Source organism: Ipomoea nil, unplaced genomic scaffold, assembly GCF_001879475.1.
Source record: "Ipomoea nil cultivar Tokyo-kokei standard unplaced genomic scaffold, Asagao_1.1 scaffold2014, whole genome shotgun sequence".
Taxonomy (NCBI): domain Eukaryota; kingdom Viridiplantae; phylum Streptophyta; class Magnoliopsida; order Solanales; family Convolvulaceae; genus Ipomoea; species Ipomoea nil.
In genome coordinates, this window is record NW_017618442.1 from 804,746 (window position 1) to 826,124 (window position 21,379).

Below are 21,379 nucleotides of genomic sequence, written 5' to 3' on the forward strand. Positions count from 1 at the left end.
TGGACAATATATTCTTTTCTGTAGAGCATGACTGGATTTATTCGGCATTCCCCATCCCCCCTCTACTAAAATAAAGAATATATTTCCATCAAACTCATTTCAGTTTTGTACTATATTATATGTTGTATATGAGTTAATTGCTTTCTAATGTTTTTGATATCAGCAATGGACTCTGCTCCGCGAAAAAGAACACGTGCACAAACAACAAGGGCAATCTTGAGCTCTCAAGTTGCAGAGGCATCACAACCCTCACAACCGCCGCGTGAGGAACAGAACACTGTGGTCAAAGCTAAATAAAAAACAAAGAGACAAAAAACAACACACGCCATATTGGATTCACAATCTGCTGAACCATCCCAACAGCAGCTTGAGGAGCTTCTCCAAAATGAAGTAATAAGAGAGAAAAGATAAAAAAAAAAATAAATAAATGATAGGCAAAGGGGCAAAGCAGCCATTGTCCCGGATCAAATACAAGAGGTGGAGGAAGATGAATAGGAAGGTGGTGATGCGGACAAGAGTGCTACTCCCTACTTCAGCACACGAATGGGGCTAAAGACCATGTTCAAACTTGTACAGAAACTAACCCTAGAACAAAAACAAGCTGTGAATGATATTGGTTTTGGATCCCTGTTGAATCTTCAGCTGTGCACAAATGAGTCACAGTTAGTGCAGTATCTGCTTAAAAACTTTGAGCTTTACCAAACACATTTCATATTGGAGAACGATAAGCTCACTGTTGAAGAAGAGGACATAGAGTACACTCTTGGCATTCCACGGGGAGAAAAGGTGGTTGTTGAGGGGCCAAAGTGTGATGAACAAGGAAGACCTGAGTACAGAGCTCTATTACAAAGCTGGAGGACAAGGTGGAACATTAAAATTGGTTCCCCAATCACAACCAAAATGGGGGATGTGATTGTTAACAGAGGAGATTATGGTGATGAATTTAAAAGGGACTTCATGGTCTAGCTTGACTGTTTCATGCATGATGCAAGGGTTTCAGACACGCAACTGCAACCATAGAATACTCAACTCCTTGGTCAATGTTCATGAAATAAAGGAATACAACTGGTGTAGCTACACCTACAAATCTCTTATCAAGTCCATTGAGAAGTATAAGAAAAAAAGTAATAGCTTTTTTACTGGACCGATGACATTCATACTGGTAAATTCTAGTTATACATCAAATGTCTTTATTGAATTAATTGTCTTTGTGTGATTATCTGACTTTCAACACAATGTTATAATATTACACATATATAATTATGAAATTGTAAATATAGGGTTATTGAGATTATGAGATTATGCATTTTCTGTTAACAGATTATGAATTTTCTGTTAACAGATTATGAATTTTCTGTCATGATATTATGAATTTACCTTTATGATATTATGAATTTTCAGTTGTGATATTATGAATTTTCAGTTGTGGTATTATGAATATAGGGTTCATATGGATTTATGAATTTTTTACTATGATATTATGAATTTTCTATTATGTAATTATGAATTTTGTGTTATAAGATTATGAAATTGTAAATATAAGGTTATTGAGATTATGAATTTTCTATTAACAGATTATGAATTTTCTGTCATGATAATATGAATTTGCCTTTATGATATTATGAATATATTGTTCATATGGATTTATGAATTTTCTACTATGATAGTATGAATTTTCAGTTATGATATTATGAATTTTCAGTTATGGTATTATGAATATAGGGTTCATATGGATTTATGAATTTTTTACTATGATATTATGAATTTTTTTTCTTTTTTCTTGAAAATTGTAGCTATTCTACTTTGATCGGGTCCAATTCAAAGGGATGAGAGTTGAAAGAACATACCCAAGCATCACCGCATGGACAAGAAAGCTTGCAAGACAAAGAGTTTCTGTAGAAAGAAGGTCAGGTGGATATGGGAAAGGGAAAGTTATCCCACGTATTGCGAAGCCTACTGCTGATTGTACCACTCACGCTATTGCTTCTACTTCAAACCAACCTACTGTTCCTGATGCTCATCAGACAGTCACAAAAGTCTCTGTGCCGCCATCCAGTGTTGACAGAGTTACACAAGTGCTATGGCGACTTACTGCTGATGTCTTGGAATTTGGAGAGGCAATGGCTGAAGTTGGGAAACAAAATGCACCTGTGGAGGTTATGAAGACAGCCTTTCCTGGCATTTTTACCATGATTACCGTGGCTAGTACGATGGACAGACCACCAACCCCAACCTCATCTCAACTTGGTGACATCTTCTTTGGCCAAGCGTCTTTCACAGAGGCAGTTGATGCTTTGGTTGAAGCATTTCAAAGGACCAACAAGCAAATGGAGATGGAACCTCCATCATTTGATTTGGGAATTTCTTATACCCCGGCACCATTGGTTGAACAACCACAAGAGCAGTGCATGTTGGATGAACAACATTTGGATGCCCTCGTTCAAACCATTGTGGAAGATGCTCCTGCTGCTTCGACATTTGAAAACCAAGAAAGAACTCCATTGATTAGGGTGTCATTCCTCAAAGATGTCCCTGGTGCTGCTGATGCTGCTACACCTGCTGCTGACCTTGATGATGTTGATAGGTAAATTAATGCAATTATGAAATTATGAATTTACAATTTTGAGATTATGACTTTTCTGTTATGCAATTATAAATTTTCTGTATGAGATTATGAATTTTATGTTATGAGATTATGAATTATGTGTAACTGTTATTGATGGACAATATATTCTTTTCTGTAGAGCATGGCTGGATTTATTCGGCATTCCCCATGCCCCCTCTACTTAAATAAAGAATATATTTCCATCAAACTCATTTCTGTTATGATATTATGAATTTAGATATATGCAACTATGAATTTTGTGTTATGACATTATGAATTTATAGTTATCCAATTATGAATTTTCTGATATGAGATTATGCAATTATGATATTGTTAACTAGCTTCATGCATTTTTGGATAGCGAATCCGATGTTGAAGATGTCACTATCCGAAGGAGGCCAATCAGAAAATTCAAAAACATCCCACTGAATTTGAGGTCTCCTTTCTGGACAAAAAAAATGCACCATTTGTTCATAATGCTAGTGTAAAAGAGAAGGCCGTATCAAACTATGCCTTCATGGCTGCTTCTCCAAATCATCCAATAGAGTATGTTTGAATCTGAATATTTAATAAACTTTTTATTACCATGAATATTTAACATTTATAAACATGTATTAATTTGTTTACTTTTTTTTTTTTTTGAAAGAACCAACTTAATTCATTGAATCACTTGCAAGAAACGGAACCAGATAAGGCGGTGGTACATCAAACCACTCACCGCAACCTGACACAGAAACGGCCTCCCGAGCAATTGCATGGGCTGCACGATTCGCAGATCGCCTTACAAACCCGAAGCTAACCTCATTTATCAAAGAGGCCGCATATTTCACATCATCTATTAAAAGGCCAAAAGCTGAAAAACTAGAATTAGAGACAATTGCATAATAACATAATTGTGAATCAGTCTCAACATCCACTTCTTCCATTCTTGTTCCACGTAGCCAGGACAGCGCTTCCCGGATTGCTAGCGCCTCCGCTTCCGCCACCGTATATTGTCCCTGCACTCGGATACCACGAGCTGCGAGAAATCGACCATCCTCGTCTCGCAACACCCACCCCAGCCCCATGGCATTTCGGCCTTGATCTAATGCTGCATCTGTATTCAACTTCACCCTCCCACCTTGCGGCTTTGTCCACGTGTTTGTAACCTGCTGAGCATCACCATACAGGCCATACAATGTATTCGCTGCCTTCCAATTCTCCCAGAAGGAGATTGTTTTTTGTTGCAAAATATGTCTATTAAAGCTGACCCCTCTCCACACAGCATCATTTCTGCTTTGCCATAATCCCCAACACAACATCACAAATTTGCTTTGCTCATCCGACAACAGCAGCTCCAGCTTCTCAAAGAACCAATCCGTTATACTGCCGTGGTCAAGTGGAGAGATCGACATTTGCATGGATGTCCAAACTGCTCGGGGATGCATGCAATCTCTGAAAAGATGAGCAGTTGACTCCTCTTGCGCACCACACATGTGACATACAATATTGCATGCTACACGCTTCGTTAGCAACACCTCTCTTGTTGGCAAAATACCCGACACAAGTTGCCAGCAAAACACCTGCACTTTCGGAGGAACCTGCAATTTCCAAACAAGATGCCAAGGCTTATCAACATACAACTCCCCAACTAGCTTCCGGTAACACGATTTCACAGAGTAATGGCCTTTTGGTTCCCCACTCCAAACCCACCGATCATTAGGCAATCGAAGACTTACCGGTATATTTAGTATGCAGGTGGCGTCCCTTTCATCAAAGAGGTCCCTGACACAGCCTTCATCCCAGCGCGGATATCCCACATCCATTAAAGCACTCACAGGCGCATTTGCAATCGCATGGTCCAGTGGCGTTCTCACATACGGATCCTCATCCGTTGTTAGCCACGGATCAGACCCAATAATAGTATCTCGGCCTTTCCCTATGCTCCGACGCGCCCACCTTTTAACAACATGTTTAGCCTCCATGATCCCACGCCAAACATAGGAAGGGTCGGCCCCGGCACTGCATCAAGAAAATTAGTGTGTGGAAAATACCTGCTTTTATACACTCTCACCACTAGCGAATCCGGCCTTGTTAAAAGGCGCTATGCTTGCTTGCCTAACAAGGCAAGATTCATCTCCCGTAACCGCCTGAACCCGAGACCCCCCTTCGCCTTGGGCACACTCACGGCCTGCCATGCCTTCCACCTTATCCCCTTTGCATTCACTATAGAGCCAGTCCACCAATACCGGTTTAACATTACTTCAATCTCCTTACACATGGTGATAGGGAGCGCAAAAACCATCATTGCAAAACACGGCATTGCCTGTAACACATTTTTCAGTAACACCTCCCAACCAGCTCTTGATAAAAATCTAGAGTTCCAACTTCTTACCCGATTGAGAATCCTATCCTTAAGAAACCCGAGGATAGCTTTTTTATTACGGCCTACCAGTGAAGGTAGCCCCAAGTATCTCCCTGCAGTGTCCCCTTGCGCCACCCCCAGTACGTTAACCACATTCTCCCTGCTATGCTGGGCCACATTTGCACTAAAACATAAAACTGACTTGTCATAATTTACCAACTGTCCGGACGCCAAAGCATACACATCCAAAACCTCCTTCATCTGAATACTCTCCTCCGTTGTTGCTCTCATAAATAGGAAACAGTCATCCGCAAACAAAAGGTGGGAAATAGGCGGTGCACCCCTTGCCACCCTAAGTCCGTGTATCAAACCCCTGTTCACCCGATTTTCTATTAGTGCACTCAGACCTTCTGCAACCATTAAGAAGAGATACGGTGAGAGCGGGTCCCCCTGCCTAAGCCCCCGACCTGGCACAATCGGCCCCAACCACTGCTGTTCATGCAAGATATGATATTTCACACAACGTACAGTCTCCATAAGTATACCTACCCACCTCTCACTGAAACCCAATTTTAGCATAATTGACCTTAAGAATCGCCACTCGACCCTATCGTAGGCCTTACTCATGTCCACTTTCAAAGCTGCTACACCGGTTGCCCCCTGAGTCTTCCTCTTCAAATAATGGTGCGCCTCTTATGCCAACAAAATATTGTCAGTAATGAGACGACCCGGTATGAACGCACTCTGTGCTTTTGAGATCACTTTATCCAGGATCGGTTTCAGACGATTAGCACATACCTTATTTATCGAACTTTTTTGGTTTTGTAGTGAAACACTATTTAGCTTTGATGAATTCTCTATGACACGTGGAGATTTTCACACATTGAGCATTGATGAAATTTAGCACCTTCATTGATATATGGGCGTTAAGGCTTACATTCCTCAGCACAAAACGGGCATTGGGGAAGCCAAAATGCATCTATTTTAGCACATTAGTACATGTAAGTTGAAAGCAAAAAATTTTAAAATTTGGAACTATGAATGTATGACTCTATAATTCTGAATATATAATTTAATCATTCTCATTACATATTGGACAACTTATCATTAATACGTTTTTTTTTCCCCTTAGCTACAACTTGACTCAACTGATCAATGGATGACGGATCTTCCACTTCAAAAGCGGAAGAAAAATTTTAATGAGAGGTTACAATATGAAATTGCCAAGTTTGAGAATCTTGACATTAGTGATGCTGATTTGGTAATTTATAATTACCCACGTTCAACTTTAATTTATTAATGACACTTTTTTTTCTCTATTCTAACTTCTTCTTCTTCTGACATTAGATATTTTTCCCCGTGCTTCGACACAGACACTACTTTGTTGTGTGCATTAACCTCATTGCAAAAAAGGTTGAAATCATAGACAACAAAACCCTGTCTGCTGGTGTTACAGAAATTGACAAATATCAAAATTGCCCCAATCTACTGGTAAACTAGTGCAGTTATAAAATTATGAATTTTATGTTATGATATTATGAATGTTCTGATATGATATTATGAATTTTCTATTATGATATTATGAATTTAAAGTTTTGAGATTATGAATTATGTGTAACTGTTATTGATGGACAATGTCATTATGACACTAGTTTGATTTTTGTCCAGATGACTGCTTTAAAGGAATACTTGACTGCAGAGAACTCACCCGTATTACGTAAGATACAAAAGCTTCCTGTAGAATTCTTGGCCATTCACGGGAAGGAGCTTGACAATGTCATTGATTGTGGCATATATGTCATGCGACACATGGAATTGTACAAAAGGAATGTGCTAGATTGGAACAGTGGGTTCAAGAGAAACACTAGTGTAAATGTAAGAATATAAGATATATTAGTTTCAACTTACATTTACTTTTTTGTTTTTTAACATCCCATTAAACTGATTATTTAATGTTTTTTTTTTGAAGGCTGACTTCATTTGGGAACTGAGAGCTAAATATGCGTCAAACATTATCACATGGGGTAAGAACACTGAAAAACCAGGGTTATGAAGGCAGCAAGGGAGCTCTCAAAGAAGAAATGAATCTATAATGTTTTTGGGCTTTGAAAATGTTGTGAACATGAAGCAGTAAATTTGTGAATACTTCATTTTGAAATTGTGACGGTTGGTTTAATTTCAGAATCTCTCATTTTGTAATGTGAACAAATATTTTGCAGCTGTGAATATAAAATCTATTACTCTATTCAGGATACATATGGTTCATGTGGATTTATGAATTTTCAACTATCATATTATGAATTTTCTATTATATAATTATGAATTTTCTGTTATGTCATTATGAATTTACAGTTATACAATTCTGAATTTTCAGTTATGTCATTATGAATTTAAAGTTATATAATTATGCATATGCAGGGCTATGAATTCAAAGTTATGTAAATATAAAAATCTGTTATTTTAATTTAAATCTATTGTGTAATTTTAAATTTATTATGATTATATAGTCCATAAATTATGAACATATAATCATAAATGTGCAGATATGGATTTATGAATTTTCTGTTATGTAAATATGAACTTTCTAGTATGAGATTATGAATTTATAGTTGTCAATTATAACTGTAAATTCATTATTACATAACATTAAATTCATAATGACATAATAGAAAATTCATAATTATATAATTTTCAATTCATAATCTAATAGCATAAAATTCATAAGTACATAACTGTAAATTCATAATCACATAAAAGAAAATTCATAATTTAACAAATGTAGATTCATAATCTGACACATATAATGCAAAACTTGCAGATGTACACATCAAACATATTGCAACTATATAGTTCAAATCTAAATATTTTGCATAGTATTCATCACATCACTGCTAAACATATATCAAGTTCTATTAACATAATCTCAATCTATATCTACATTGTGGTCTAAATTCTTATTAAAATGAACAAACTGTGAACCCCCAGAACTTGGATGTACGAGATATCAATCACGAGCAATCTCTGATATATTTTCCAAGACCAATGATTGGACAGAGCCCTTTGTAATTGAAGCAAACTTGTTTGCAGCACTCTTTCTCCCCCTTGCTGAATTGTACTTCTTCTCAATAACACTACTACTCCTTTTATTTCTCACACCTTTACTCCTCCGGCTTGAAGGATCTTGTACAATACCACTTGAAGAAGACACAACACCCTCCTCAATATTCACATCCCCAATCTCAGCTTCAACGTTTTTCCTTGCATTCTCAACAGCTTCATCACAGAATTGTCTAGCAACACTATTATCTTGACTAGAAACAATAAGTCTTTGAAATTTCCTACTAATCTCAACAGCCCAAATTGAAGAAGGGACACCAACATTATAAAACACAGATGCAATGTTCACATTTCTACCATCAACAACCTTTTTAGTCCATCTTTTTAAAATGTATTTATCGGGAATACTAGAAACATAGTGCACATGAAGTATACGTAAACAATGGCAGCAAAGTATTCCCAATTCTAGAAACAGCTTGCAACTACAACATATATCCAAATTGATTGTCTTAAAAGTTACTCCATGCCTTATAATGTCTATATCTGGTCGCCACACATGATACTTGCACTTACATCCATCATTCAAAACAATTTACTGATAACAAGAGCTACCTTTCATAAATTGTTCCTCGAACAAAAAATATATCTCAATGGTATATACCTCTCTAGCATGTGAAAGAAGTTTCACATGATCCATCATCATGGCAGGTACTCCTTGAGAACACCGGAAATCTTCACCATTTTCCTTACTTCTCCATTCAGAAATAACACTCACAAAGGATGAATAAAAATCAAATAAACCAGCAGTCTTAGATAACCTTCTAGAAATTGAATGATTTGTAGTTTCACTCCTTTGAGAAGATAAAATGCCCCCGGAAAAATAATCTTTGTTAAATGCTGAACACCACTTCTCCCTACAATCATAAAGCTTCTCTAGCCAAGTATTCTTATGACACTTATATTCTGTCACCATCCTGAAAGTTACAACACATGTTTACTAAGCTTATTCTGTAAATTCATAATCTCATACTAGAAAGTTCATAATTACATAACAGAAAGTACATAATGACATAACAGAAAATTCAGAATTGTATAACTGTAAATTCATAATCTTATAACACAAATTCATAATTACATAACAGAAAATTCATAATGACATAACAGAAAATTCAGAATTGTATAACTGTAAATTCTTAATTCTTATCCCCTATTGAATACACAGTATAAATGACTAAAAACACCAAAATATGATACTGTACCCAATGAACAAAGTAAATAATAACATACCTTGTCTAATAAACTTCAAACTCGGCTTCAGTCTCGGTGTATTTCAACACACAATTGAACATATCCAGAAAATCCTTATGATTCCTTAATGTCTTGATATGCTTCTTCGAATTCTCACCAATATGCCATATGCAAAAACGGTGGCGTGATGTAGGAAACACCATAGAAATGCCAGCAGCCATAGCTGAACATTGATCTGTCATGATAGTCTGTGGACACTTGCCACCCATGGATCTTAAAAACGCTCTAAACAACCACGCAAATGATTCTATCCTCTCATTCATAAAAAACCCACATCCAAACATTACATTCATGCAATGATGGTTCATCCCTACAAAATGACCACAAATCATATCATATTTGTTAGTGCGATATGTTGTATCGTGCACTAACAAATCACCAAACAACTCATAATCCCGTCTCATTTAACCATCCATCCAAAAAAAAACTACACAATCTTCCATCCAAATCAACTTCAAAATCAAAAAAGAAATCAGCCTCATTAGATTGCCTCCTCCTAAATATTTCAATCAAAGAATTGGAATCAGTTCCATCCAAACACTTCAACCTCTCAAAAGCCATCAAATTGTAAGCATCGCGATTGGTAAAGCCAACCAATGGAGAACCCCATGACTGATGTTTTAAAAACCTCATACCATCCGCCAATGCAACGCCACTATTCTTCATATCTTTTAAATATTCAAGATGATTATTTCCCACTCTTCTATGTGAACGGAGTAGATAACTCTTGCCAAATGAACATAACTCATGATTGTGCTCTTTCACATGTTTTGTAACTGTCCACATCCCATCGCCCCCCACGTCAAACTGAACAAGTGCACTACAACCAGTCCTTATATCAATTTTTGAATAAAGCTTGACACCACTATTTGGTTTCTCCTTATACGTAGCCATAGCACAGAAAAACCTCTTCATCTGAATTGACTTAGTAGATGCCTTATAACGTTGTTGACCTTTCCTCACACTAAAACCAACTCTGTATGCATATCCATTATATAACTCAAAAGCTTCATCACTATTACTTACTACAACACCAACCAAGTCTTCATCAACTGCAATTGCAAAAAAAAATATAACCCCACCTATACCAACTACTAAATTATGAATGTGCAGTTCAACTATAATGAATATAATATGCTACAAAATTGAAATAAGTTTGATGGAAATATATTCTTTATTTAAGTAGAGGGGGGATGGGGAATGCCGAATAAATCCAGCCGTGCTCTACAGAAAAAGAATATATTGTCTATCAATAACAGTTACATATAATTCATAATCTCATAACATAAAATTCATAATCTCATACAAAAAATTCATAATTGAATAACAGAAAAGTCATAATCTCAAAACTGTAAATTCATAACAGAAACAGAGTATTAATAACAATTGCAACATTAGTGACATTCAAATTGCAAATAATCACCATGACTCAATACCTACAACTACCAGAAACCACATTCAATGTTTACATCTGCTTGATCAGTGCTTAGTGAATCACCAACAAATCTTGATTCACTGAATATATGCAAACAGAGTAACATACCAGTTAATATGCTATGAACATAGAACTATTAAATTATGAACATCCATACCACTTGCATGAACAGAGTATTGAAATTCATAATTGCGTAACAGAAAATACATAATCTCATATTGTAAAATTCATAACAGAAACATAATACTAATAACAATTGCGACATTATAAACATTCAAACTGCATAGATACTGAACAAACACCAGTAAAAACAAACTAAATCTTCAACATGCTAAAATCTCATAAATCAAACGAAATCAAACGCAGAAAATCAAACGAACCTGGAATCGCAGAAATCAAATCAACAATTGAATCTTCTCCGCGAACCGCTGTCTCCTCCATCTACGAGTTCAGATCAATCAATCGCGAATGGGAGAGAATTGTGAATATCGGATCGAATCAAAGAAGTGTAGAAACTGCCAAAAATGATTGATTGTTTTGAACTCCTATAAAACGAAACTGCCTTCAAAATCGCGACTAACGCCGTTAATAGAACAGTATTTTTTTTTTTTAAGTTACGCCTATAAAACGACGTCGTTTGGAAGCGTGTTCACCAAGCATGGTGAACACGTTTCCACGGCATAATTTGCTGGGATTCTGCGCCTCCATTTCAACATCCTCTTGTATTTATTTCTTCTCTCCATTTATTATTCTTTTGATCTGGCCTATTAGTTGGGCTTGGGTCCATTATTTTATTCTTTCTTTCTTTAGGCCTGGCCTGTCAGGGCTTGGGTCCATTCCTTATTTAGTTTCTTTTGAGCATTATAGGCCCAAATGGGCTCAGTATGTTTTCTGGTCACTTTTGGACCGTCAGTTGTAAGACTCTTTTTCCCGTTGTTTAATAAAACTTTTTTTTTTTGAAAAAAAAAACATTTTCACATATTTGAGTCTATAAATATCGAATGAAACTGTAGTTATATTGAAATGAAACTGTAGTTGTGTCAGTGTTGCAAAAATCAGTGGCGCCCCTAAACCGTGGCGATTTCCCCCTACGCGCCCGCCTAGGTGACCGTCCGTCAACGCCTAACTCGGCCGACTTGGCCGCCTAGGCAGCTGCCTAGCGTCTAACTTAGCTAAGTTAACTCATCCATTTCGGTCGAGTTAACCCGATTAGCTCGGCCTTGCTAATTTTTTTTCATTATATGTGTGTGCGTGTATTTACACACACACACACACATATATATATATATATATATATATATATATATATATATATATATATATATATATATATATATATATATATATATATATATATATATATATATATATGCACTGCAGTGCACGATATAATTTGTCTTGTATATTATGTTGGGTTGCAGAAGCTTGATTCGAAATGTGGGCCATTTATAAGGAAAGCCCAATTCAGCCCAAGAGCAGCTGTTGCCTGTTGGAGTGTAGAGATGGGTTTAAAATGTAGCGTGACATGAGACATGCCCAATCCAGTATCAAGTCATATACGGACGGAGTATAATGCTCCGTATATGTGTGTATATACATAGTATAAATTAAATTATACACACACACATATATATATATATGAAGGGAGCTGAACCACTAAGAAGTGATTGAAGATTTGAAGCTGTGTTGGTGCATCTGTGTCCTGTGACGTGCACTAAGCCTCTACTACTACGAAATACGAATAGGAATAGGGCGAGCCCGGGTGTCGGGGCCTGGGTTGGGGATTAAACTTTTGGGAGAAGAAGAAGAAGAAGAAGAAGAAAAAGGAATAGGAATAGGAATAGGAATTGGGCAAGGAATAGGAATAGGAATTGGAATCGGAATCGCTGTTGGCGGAGATTGGAAGAATAGTGGTGCAAAATTGTAGGCAAAGAGCAGGAGGAGCAGTATAGCATAGTGTGGGAAGAGGATGAGTAGGGTTCTGGCGACGTCGAGGTCGGAATTGGAGCTGGATCGACCCAACCTGGAAGACTATCTTCCCACCGGATCCATTCATGAGCCTCTCGGCAAGCTTCGCCTGTATCTGTCCCTCCCCTATCTCCGTCCCTATTTATTTATTTATTTGGATTGTTTCCTAATGCTTTTATTTGATTTTCCTTCAGCCGTGATTTGCTGGATATTTCGCCTACTCTTACTGAGGCTGCCGGTGCCATTGTAGATGTCAGTATTTTCTTCTTCCCTCTTACTTTTTCAACTTCCCCTTATTTGATTTCTGATCCCATTATTTAGCTCTCTTTTATATTTTCTCCTAATTATTCTCATTTTATTTTCATGTTAATTTTACTTAACACCTTCTGGATACCAGCATTTTTATTGTTTTGCCTGTAAAGTTTTCATTTTTTTTGGGGGTGTTTTTTTCCCTCCACAGGATTCCTTTACAAGATGCTTCAAGTCTAATCCTCCTGAAACTTGGAACTGGAACATTTATTTGTTTCCTTTGTGGTGTTTGGGTGTTGTAGTCAGATATGGACTTCTTTTCCCATTAAGGTTAGTATTTCTTCTTCCCTCCATTTCCAAGACTATGAGTTTTTTTTTCTCTTTGTGCCCTTCATACCATAATCACTCCGTGTCTGGTTAATGCCAAAAAAGTTCTTTTTATGTTACTTTGCTTATCATTTCCTAATTAGCAAGTTCTGGAGAAAATTTTGTAATTGGTATTTGAACAGTCAATCTATAGATATAAGATTAATTTATTTTACCCCAAGTCAGAATTTAGAATGCCATTGTACCAAAATATTTCCTTTCTTCCTTGAGAGAAGTTGTCTTGCAGTCTGACCTCTCCTAGTTGTAATACAGGGCTATTGTTTTGACAGTAGGATGGATAATATTCTTGTCATGCTACATTCCTGTGCATTTTCTGCTCAAGGGCCATGATAGACTCAGGAAAAAATTGGAGGTATGGGTGTATGATTGCTGCACCTTTTTTTTTTTTTTTTTTTTTTTTTTATCATATTTCTTGAGTCTGCTCATTCACTGTCTTAAGCTTCCTCTTATAGTTTCTGATTTGGGTTTAAGTTAATTTGCAATATTATTGCTCTTTATTAAGACCTATAAGTTATTTGGTTGGACCCAAATTCAAAAGTTAATCTGAACTCATAAATTGCATTACATTTTGAAGAAGGTTTTCTTTTCTCATTAAATAACATAGCACTTTGATGGAAATGCTTCTGTCATGATTGAATTATGTTATATTTCTGGTCTTTAACCTCTATTGCCTTTTATATTAGGTTCGGCATATGTCTTACGAATCTAATTTCTTACTGTCTTGTATTGGTTATTTAATTTTTAGCGAGTTCTGGTAGAGTTGATATGCAGCTTCTTTGTTGCATCATGGACTGGTGTTGTCAAATACCATGGTCCCCGGCCTAGCATCCGGCCTAAACAGGTTAAGCTAGAGTCCCATTATTTTTCTCATCTTTCTTTCTACTAGACAAATGCAAAGCACACCACCTGAGGTTCCTTTGATTATGTGAAACAGGTTTTTGTGGCAAATCACACGTCAATGATTGATTTCATCATTTTAGAACAGATGACTGCCTTTGCTGTTATCATGCAGAAACATCCTGGATGGGTTGGTAGGACTTCACTTTCTTCATGTTGTTTCTCTTAGATCTGAAACTACTTTGGCCTGTAAACTGGTGCAACTAACTTGGTAAACCTTTCTCTTGAAAGAAAGAAATTGACACTATTCATTTAGCAGCAGCTTAAAGTGGGTGTGAATTTTAAGGCATATAATCTTTTTAGTCCATTCATGGCAAAATGTATTACAGGTAGAAGTGACTATTCTAAAATAACTCTTCCCCCACCAACTTCCACCTTCCCCTGCCCTTTTGCCCTTCCAGTGGCTAGCTCTCACTCCCTCTTTGGCCTCCAGTTGCTGGCACCCCTTCCAACCTTCAGGGAGATTGCTTTGGAGCCTTCCTCCTCCCTTCTCTGTTACCCTTATCCTTCCCACCTGCTTCTCCCTCTTCGTCCAAGCTTACCTTAATGCCCACTCTCATCCCAGTGCTTGTACCCCACCCCCTGCTTCCAGGAAACTGAAAACCCCACCCTTTTCATGACCCTTCAAATTGGCTACTGTCATGACCCTTCCCAAGTCCCCTACTTAATGATATATATGACAAATTAGGATGACAGTTACTTGATTTTGCTTCAATATTGGGAATGTCAAATGTGGTCTAGTTGAAGAACGTTAAGTTTTGGGGAAGAATTTGTGAAGAAGGATATTTTAGTCTTGTTATGTTTACATGTGCATTTATTTGAAGAAAATGAAGTACAAGGTAACAAATAGAAGTGTTTTCTATGTAAAATGAAATGCATTTCTATGTGAACTAGCCCTGAGAATTTCTTGGAGGAATGAGAAAAATGGATCTTAGTGACAAAGAATTTGTTTTAAAATTGTAAGACACCCTTCTTCTTCCTTTTTGGCTGCAGGATTATTGCAGAGCACCATTTTAGAAAGTGTAGGATGTATTTGGTTCAATCGCTCAGAGGCCAAGGATCGTGAAATTGTAGCAAGGAAGTATGTGATAAGATCTGGCCTTGAATACTTTTATTTTTAAAAGGAGGCGTTGATATTCTTGGTTTCTTTTGCTCACAGTACTATTTCCTTTTCAGGCTTAGGGAACATGTTGAAGGGGCTGATAATAATCCTCTTCTTATATTCCCAGAGGGAACTTGTGTCAATAACCACTACACTGTCATGTTCAAGAAGGTAATGTTCTTTCCAACTCCCACTGATAATCTCTCAAACATATTTCATTTGGCTCTGGTGTTAAAAGATCCTTCATTCCATCCCTTGTCCTATCAGAAAAAAGCTTTTTTTTTTTTTTCAGAATTTATTATGGTGTTTCCGTGTACCTTTTACTAATATTCTGATAATAAATAGGGTGCATTTGAGCTTGGGTGCACAGTTTGCCCAGTTGCAATCAAGTACAACAAAATTTTTGTTGATGCTTTCTGGAATAGTAGAAAGTAAGATCTTACTGGTGCTGGTCCAATTTGTTCCTCGTTTTCTGCTTTTACCACCACCTTCACATGCAAAATTCTGAGTGTATTTGGCGTTTAGGAAGCTTATGCTTGCTTTATCTTGCTAACAGGCAATCTTTCACAATGCACCTGCTGCAGCTCATGACGTCGTGGGCTGTTGTTTGTGATGTTTGGTACTTGGAGCCTCAAAATTTAAAACCTGGTGAAACACCAATAGAGTTTGCAGAGAGGTGAATGTCACCAACTACCATAGTTTTCTCCATTAGTGGTTGAATTTTGATGTCATTCACCAACTAACTATACCTTGAATCCCTTATGGATTAATTTTTTTTTTTTAATCTCTGTTTTAGGGTGAGGGACATCATTTCTGTTCGAGCAGGTCTTAAGAAGGTTCCTTGGGATGGATATTTGAAATATTCTCGCCCTAGCCCCAAGCACCGAGAGAGGAAGTAAGTCTACTGTAATTGTTTAATGATTTATTTATTTTTCTTGCAAGTATATGGAGGCTGTTGCTAATTGAATTTCAAATGTTGAGAGTATTTGGTGATGAGGAACGAATACACAGATTTGTTATGACAACTGAGTGTTTCGTGTATTTTTTGATTTTGCAGGCAACAGAGTTTTGCAGAGTGTATACTCCGTGGCTTGGAACAGAAGTAGAAGTTGAAGAAATGTTGTTAAGCACACTTTTTGTTCCGCTGTTACAATTTTATTCGAATGACCCACCATTTTGTATTTTATTTATTTGGACAAAGCAATTTTATTCAAGTGAAGTGACCACCTTTTTGCATCATCGTATTTAGCTTGCTTGCTTGCTGTCTGCTTATTTCACAATTTAAAGTTAGAAGTTGAAACTTGAAATCACCATATTCACCAGCCAGCAATGAAAAAAAAAAAAAAAAAAAAAGGCTCCACGCCAATTTTATTATTATATATCTGAAACGAACAACCCATCCATCCATTATTCATTAATCATTATGATATGCTGCAGGCAGCATTGAAAAAGAAAAGAAAAATAATACGGAGTACTAATACTCCCCAATCGATAAATCAATATAAGATGGAGAGGAGAGGGAAAATCTAATCTATATTCATTCTACTCTTCTGTCCAAATTTGCAATGACAGCATCCACCACTTGCTGAGTGGTGCTGCTTCCTCCAATATCTTTGGTCCTGTGTTCACCTTCAGCTATTACGCGCTTCACCGACGCGTCTAATCTATCTGCAAATGAAGGAAGTTGCATGTGCCTTAACATCATGGCAGAAGAAAGAAGCAAGGCCACTGGATTTGCCTTCTCTAGTGCTATTATTTTCTCATTTCCCACATTTCCAGCTGAGGCACCTTGCTCGAAAATCGCACACTCTGCCCCCACACTTCCTGCACCCACCAACCCACCATTGTTAACACATTGCAAATAAGCCACCCACAATATCACTGTGACATGAAATAAAAATGAATATATGACCACACAAGTACCTCCTGGCATCACACCAGTTCCTCCTGCAATACCAGCTGCTGTATTTGCCACCAGATTCCCATACAGATTTGGGGTCACCTGCCATTTTTAATTTCATCACTCCTCAACAAACGTACTCAAGGTGTACAACATAACATAGCAAATGCCGAGGCCATCAATGTGAATTGAAGCAAAACAATTCTCAAATCACATTGCTTTCTGTTTTGCTTAAAACTTAAAATAGAGCATCATTGCAGCAAAAAATAGTTATAAATAAAAGAGATTAGACTACATATAAGATATAACCCCACAAATTGCAACATACTACAGAATAAATAGATATAAAGAAAATCGAAAGAACAATTCACTTTAAAAAAAAAAAAAAAAAAAACTATAATGCTTCTCACATCCTGCTACAACATAGTGTTTTCTTTATTCCATTTTTAAAAAAGGTAATTTGGCACCAAAAGACCTACCTACCTGGTTCCCAACCCTAACACAAACTAGGCACCATTAAATAGCAAAGATAGTCATAAATTGAATTTTTGCAATCCATCATGTCATTTCTTGGTCCCAAATTATTGGCAATAATAATTCTTAACAACTCTAGTCATGCAACCATAAAAAAGAGAATGTGAATGGTCAAAGCTATATACCATAACATCAAATTGCTCAGGCTTTGAAACAAGTTGCATACAACAGTTGTCCACAATGATCTCATCGTACTCAATATCAGGGTACTTGTTAGCAACCTCACGACAAGATTCCAAAAACAGACCATCAGCAAGCTTCATAATATTCGCTTTGTGCACAGCAGTCACTTTCTTACGGTTGTTGAGATGTGCATATTCAAAAGCATACTTTGCAATCCTTTCTGAACAAAATTTTGTTATCACCTGAAAAATTGAAACAATAGCAAATAGCTAATGATATTCTCAAAGAAATTCATTCATTTTAAATTTTTAACACCCCTAGCAGCTATATGAAGTTAATGAGTAAATGACAATGCTGAAATATAGAAAGTAGAAACCCTAGCTTAGCGATAGTTCATAGTTGTAACCTAGCCCATTAGTTAGACCCATTATATTCTTATATAATGTAGATCCCTCTTAGAAGGTAAGCATTACAATATCATTAATATAATCATTGTTCTTTTTTTCTTCAGCTTTTACATACTTTTCTTCTGCTTAACAGTGGGGTGGTGGCTATTCACCACCTCTTAGGCCTTTCAATACCGCAATTTCAACAGAGTATCAGAAGTCAGAACCCCACAAACAATAGTATCTCCAAAAATTCTGGGTCAGAAAATTAGCATTTCCACTGTGAACAGTACTCTCATGGCCTTTTTTTCTTGTTATAAGCATCTCTGGTGGTTGCCTAAAAATACCAATACCACTACCTTACTCAGGATCTTTTCATGACCAACTACTGGAAAGCCCACCACGGGATCTATCGCCATGCATCACCTGAGTTGTCAGATCCCTAGATTTGTTTTTGGTGCTTATCTCCCATTCCAATGACCTTCTGATGTTACCATATTCACTGTTTGATTCCTTTTCCTTCATCAACCCAGTTTGGAAATTTTGGTTGTCATCCTCCGCTGTCATGCACCAATAAGCCCACTCATGTGCGGGCACATGATATCACCTTTAACAATGGTTTTAAGTGAAATTTTCCCTATCACTTTTTTGCCATTTTCTGATACTACTGGTGAAATATGAAAGTTTTCTATAATTGCAAGCCACCCTTCTTGAACAACAAATTGGTTTTCAGTGTTGTGTTAATTTTTCAAAACTTCTTGGTTCCATTGCTGGATTTCTTTTCTAAGGGTGCTCAATTTTGGCATTGTCATGTTTGTTTCCATGTTATTTCCAGTGTGCCATATTTATTCCTGAAGGTGTTAAATTTTGACACTACCATATTATTTCTAAAAGCCGGTTGATTCTAAAAATGCTGCGATTATTTCCTAAATTTCAAGTAAGTGTTGCTATCAACTATCAACCAGCTATCTTTATTGCTATATGCTTTATCACTGTGAGATAGATGTATCCCTTTTTGTAGATCCTGCTCCATCACCTCTACCACTGCTGACAAAAGAAAGTCCGGTTTGACATTTGTCCTAGAGTGTTTGTATTTTTATGTTGCTTTAAGGCTATTTCGGCCGTATCCCTTGGGTCTTTCATCTTCAAGCGCAAGGGTTCATGCATACTGACGTGTTTTTTGAAGCCATCCACATCCAGCCATGTCTAATCTTCTTTTTGTAGTTTATAATAAGGTGTGTTTGTCTTAATTCAAGTTTGAAACTTTTAAATGTTCCACCTTGAGAGGGAATGTTGAATATAGAGAGTAAAAACCTAGCATAGCACAAGTTGTAACCTAGCCCATTAGTTAGACCCATATATCCCTCTATATAAAGTATGTATATCCCTTATTACAATATCGTTAATATAATCATTGTTCTTTCTTTCTCTGGTTTATACATATTTTGCTTCAACTTAATTAGTGGTGGTGGCTATTTAATCCCTCAATTTCAACAGACAACAACTCAACAAAATAGAGAAATCTTGTAGAAGTACAAGGTGGCTAATAAAGGTTCATTTGAACAACAGGGCAAATTATGTTGGAACATAACAAGCAAATCAAAATCATTTCATTTGGCACCTGGATTAACACGAATGACTGATGTAGCTAATCATTTGAATGTCATCATCTTGAACCTTGAGAGCCACCAATACAGGGTATGAAATAGAAATTTCAAACAAGATTGTTGAATAAGATATAAAGCAGTACTCCTAACAGACTGCTGCTTATGATACCTATCTTGCTCAAAGATAGGTCCAAATTCAGAGTCATAAATTGCTATGCCAATGGTTATAAAAATTCAATAAAACTAGTTCATGTAGATCTTACGGCAGACGGTTCAAAGAGTAGGAGAGTGAGCTAGAAATATGATGATCATAAAATATCGCAGTAAAAATCCATTCAAAAAATTCCTAAAACGCATAACAGTATGAAAGCTGATAGAAGATATAGTGACAGAGGCGCAATTAATAGAAAAGGTAAAGAGTGAAAAACTAAGGCATTACCTTTAAGCTTTCCACAACGCCCGGAATAACCTCGTGTTCAAGGCCGGCATATTCACCCTCGGTGTTTTCCCGAATGACGACGATATCGACATTGTTGTGGCGTGTAGGCAGCCCCTGCAAATTGAAGCAATGGACGCGCGAGGCGTAGAGATCAAGCTCTTTCCTGAGCTGAACGTTGAGGGAGTTGACACCTCCACCGACGGGAGTCTTCAAGCCACCCTTGAGGCAGACCTTATTGTTGCGGATGGAGGCAATGACCTCAGGAGGCACGGTGTTCATGTCTCCGTGGACTTGGAAGCGCTCGAAATGGATGGGAGCGTGCATAGCCTGAAAGACCTGTTGGACGGCACCGGTAACAAGAGGACCGATGCCATCGCCAGGTATAAGGGTGACGGAGTGATTGGCGTGTCCTGCTCCGGCGCCGGCATGGAGAGATCGGAAAGGGGAAAGGGGATTGGATGGGTTGCGTAGCAGTAGGCGTTTGAGGGTAGGCAGTGCTGCCATTGAATCCAACCGATTGCAAATGCTAATATGAAACAAAGTTAGGGTTTGAATTGCGATTGGCTAAATGATGCCACTGCTCATCTATTCTATTCTAGCATGGAGAAGCCATCAACTGAACTGAACTGAAGAGAGGCTGAGAGGGTAAGAACGCTACGTTCAATATGGCGCGGCTGGCAGTCTAGCACAATAAATACAATACAATTTTAGAATCTAATTATTATTTATTATTTATTATTTATTAAAAGAGAGAGAGAGAAGGAAATTCTGTTATACTAGTCAAAATGCCATATTTTTCAGATACGTAAAAACTTAGGCAACTCTGTAACATATTTGAGAATTAATTCATCTTATGCGGGTGAGAATGTAAAAAAAATTAATAATTTTGATATTTATCTATTTTTATTCTCAACTTTTAATTTCAACATAATTCATTTCTCATTAATTTAAGATTCAATAATAAATCTTCATTCAATACTAAATCTTCATGTTAGTTGATAACATGTAAAATGACTTATTAGAAGAATATGTATTATT

At 37.0% G+C, this 21,379-nt stretch overlaps 3 protein-coding genes across 3 annotated transcripts; 1 reads left to right on the forward strand and 2 right to left on the reverse strand.

Moving 5' to 3' along the window:
• Positions 1-4,688: 4,688 nt before the first annotated feature.
• LOC109147545 lies at positions 4,689-5,486 on the reverse strand. The gene has a single exon (XM_019295146.1). The coding sequence runs from the start codon at positions 5,484-5,486 to the stop codon at positions 4,689-4,691; it is 798 nt and encodes a 265-aa protein (XP_019150691.1).
• Positions 5,487-12,389: 6,903 nt separating this feature from the next.
• LOC109147601 (glycerol-3-phosphate acyltransferase 3) lies at positions 12,390-16,591 on the forward strand. The gene is made up of 12 exons (XM_019295218.1): positions 12,390-12,828; positions 12,912-12,969; positions 13,178-13,296; positions 13,606-13,705; positions 14,099-14,194; positions 14,288-14,384; positions 15,244-15,331; positions 15,427-15,523; positions 15,698-15,783; positions 15,909-16,028; positions 16,149-16,247; positions 16,410-16,591. Exons 1-12 carry the CDS (start codon positions 12,719-12,721, stop codon positions 16,456-16,458), a joined length of 1,119 nt encoding a protein of 372 aa, XP_019150763.1. The 5' UTR covers positions 12,390-12,718; the 3' UTR covers positions 16,459-16,591.
• A 119-nt stretch (positions 16,592-16,710) lies between these two features.
• Positions 16,711-21,001, reverse strand: LOC109147602 (isocitrate dehydrogenase [NAD] regulatory subunit 1, mitochondrial-like). Its single transcript, XM_019295219.1, has 4 exons — positions 20,342-21,001; positions 17,912-18,151; positions 17,276-17,354; positions 16,711-17,176 (listed from the first exon to the last, which is right to left on the reverse strand). The coding sequence occupies exons 1-4, from the start codon at positions 20,843-20,845 to the stop codon at positions 16,890-16,892; spliced, it is 1,110 nt and encodes a 369-aa protein (XP_019150764.1). The 5' UTR covers positions 20,846-21,001; the 3' UTR covers positions 16,711-16,889.
• Positions 21,002-21,379: the final 378 nt, after the last annotated feature.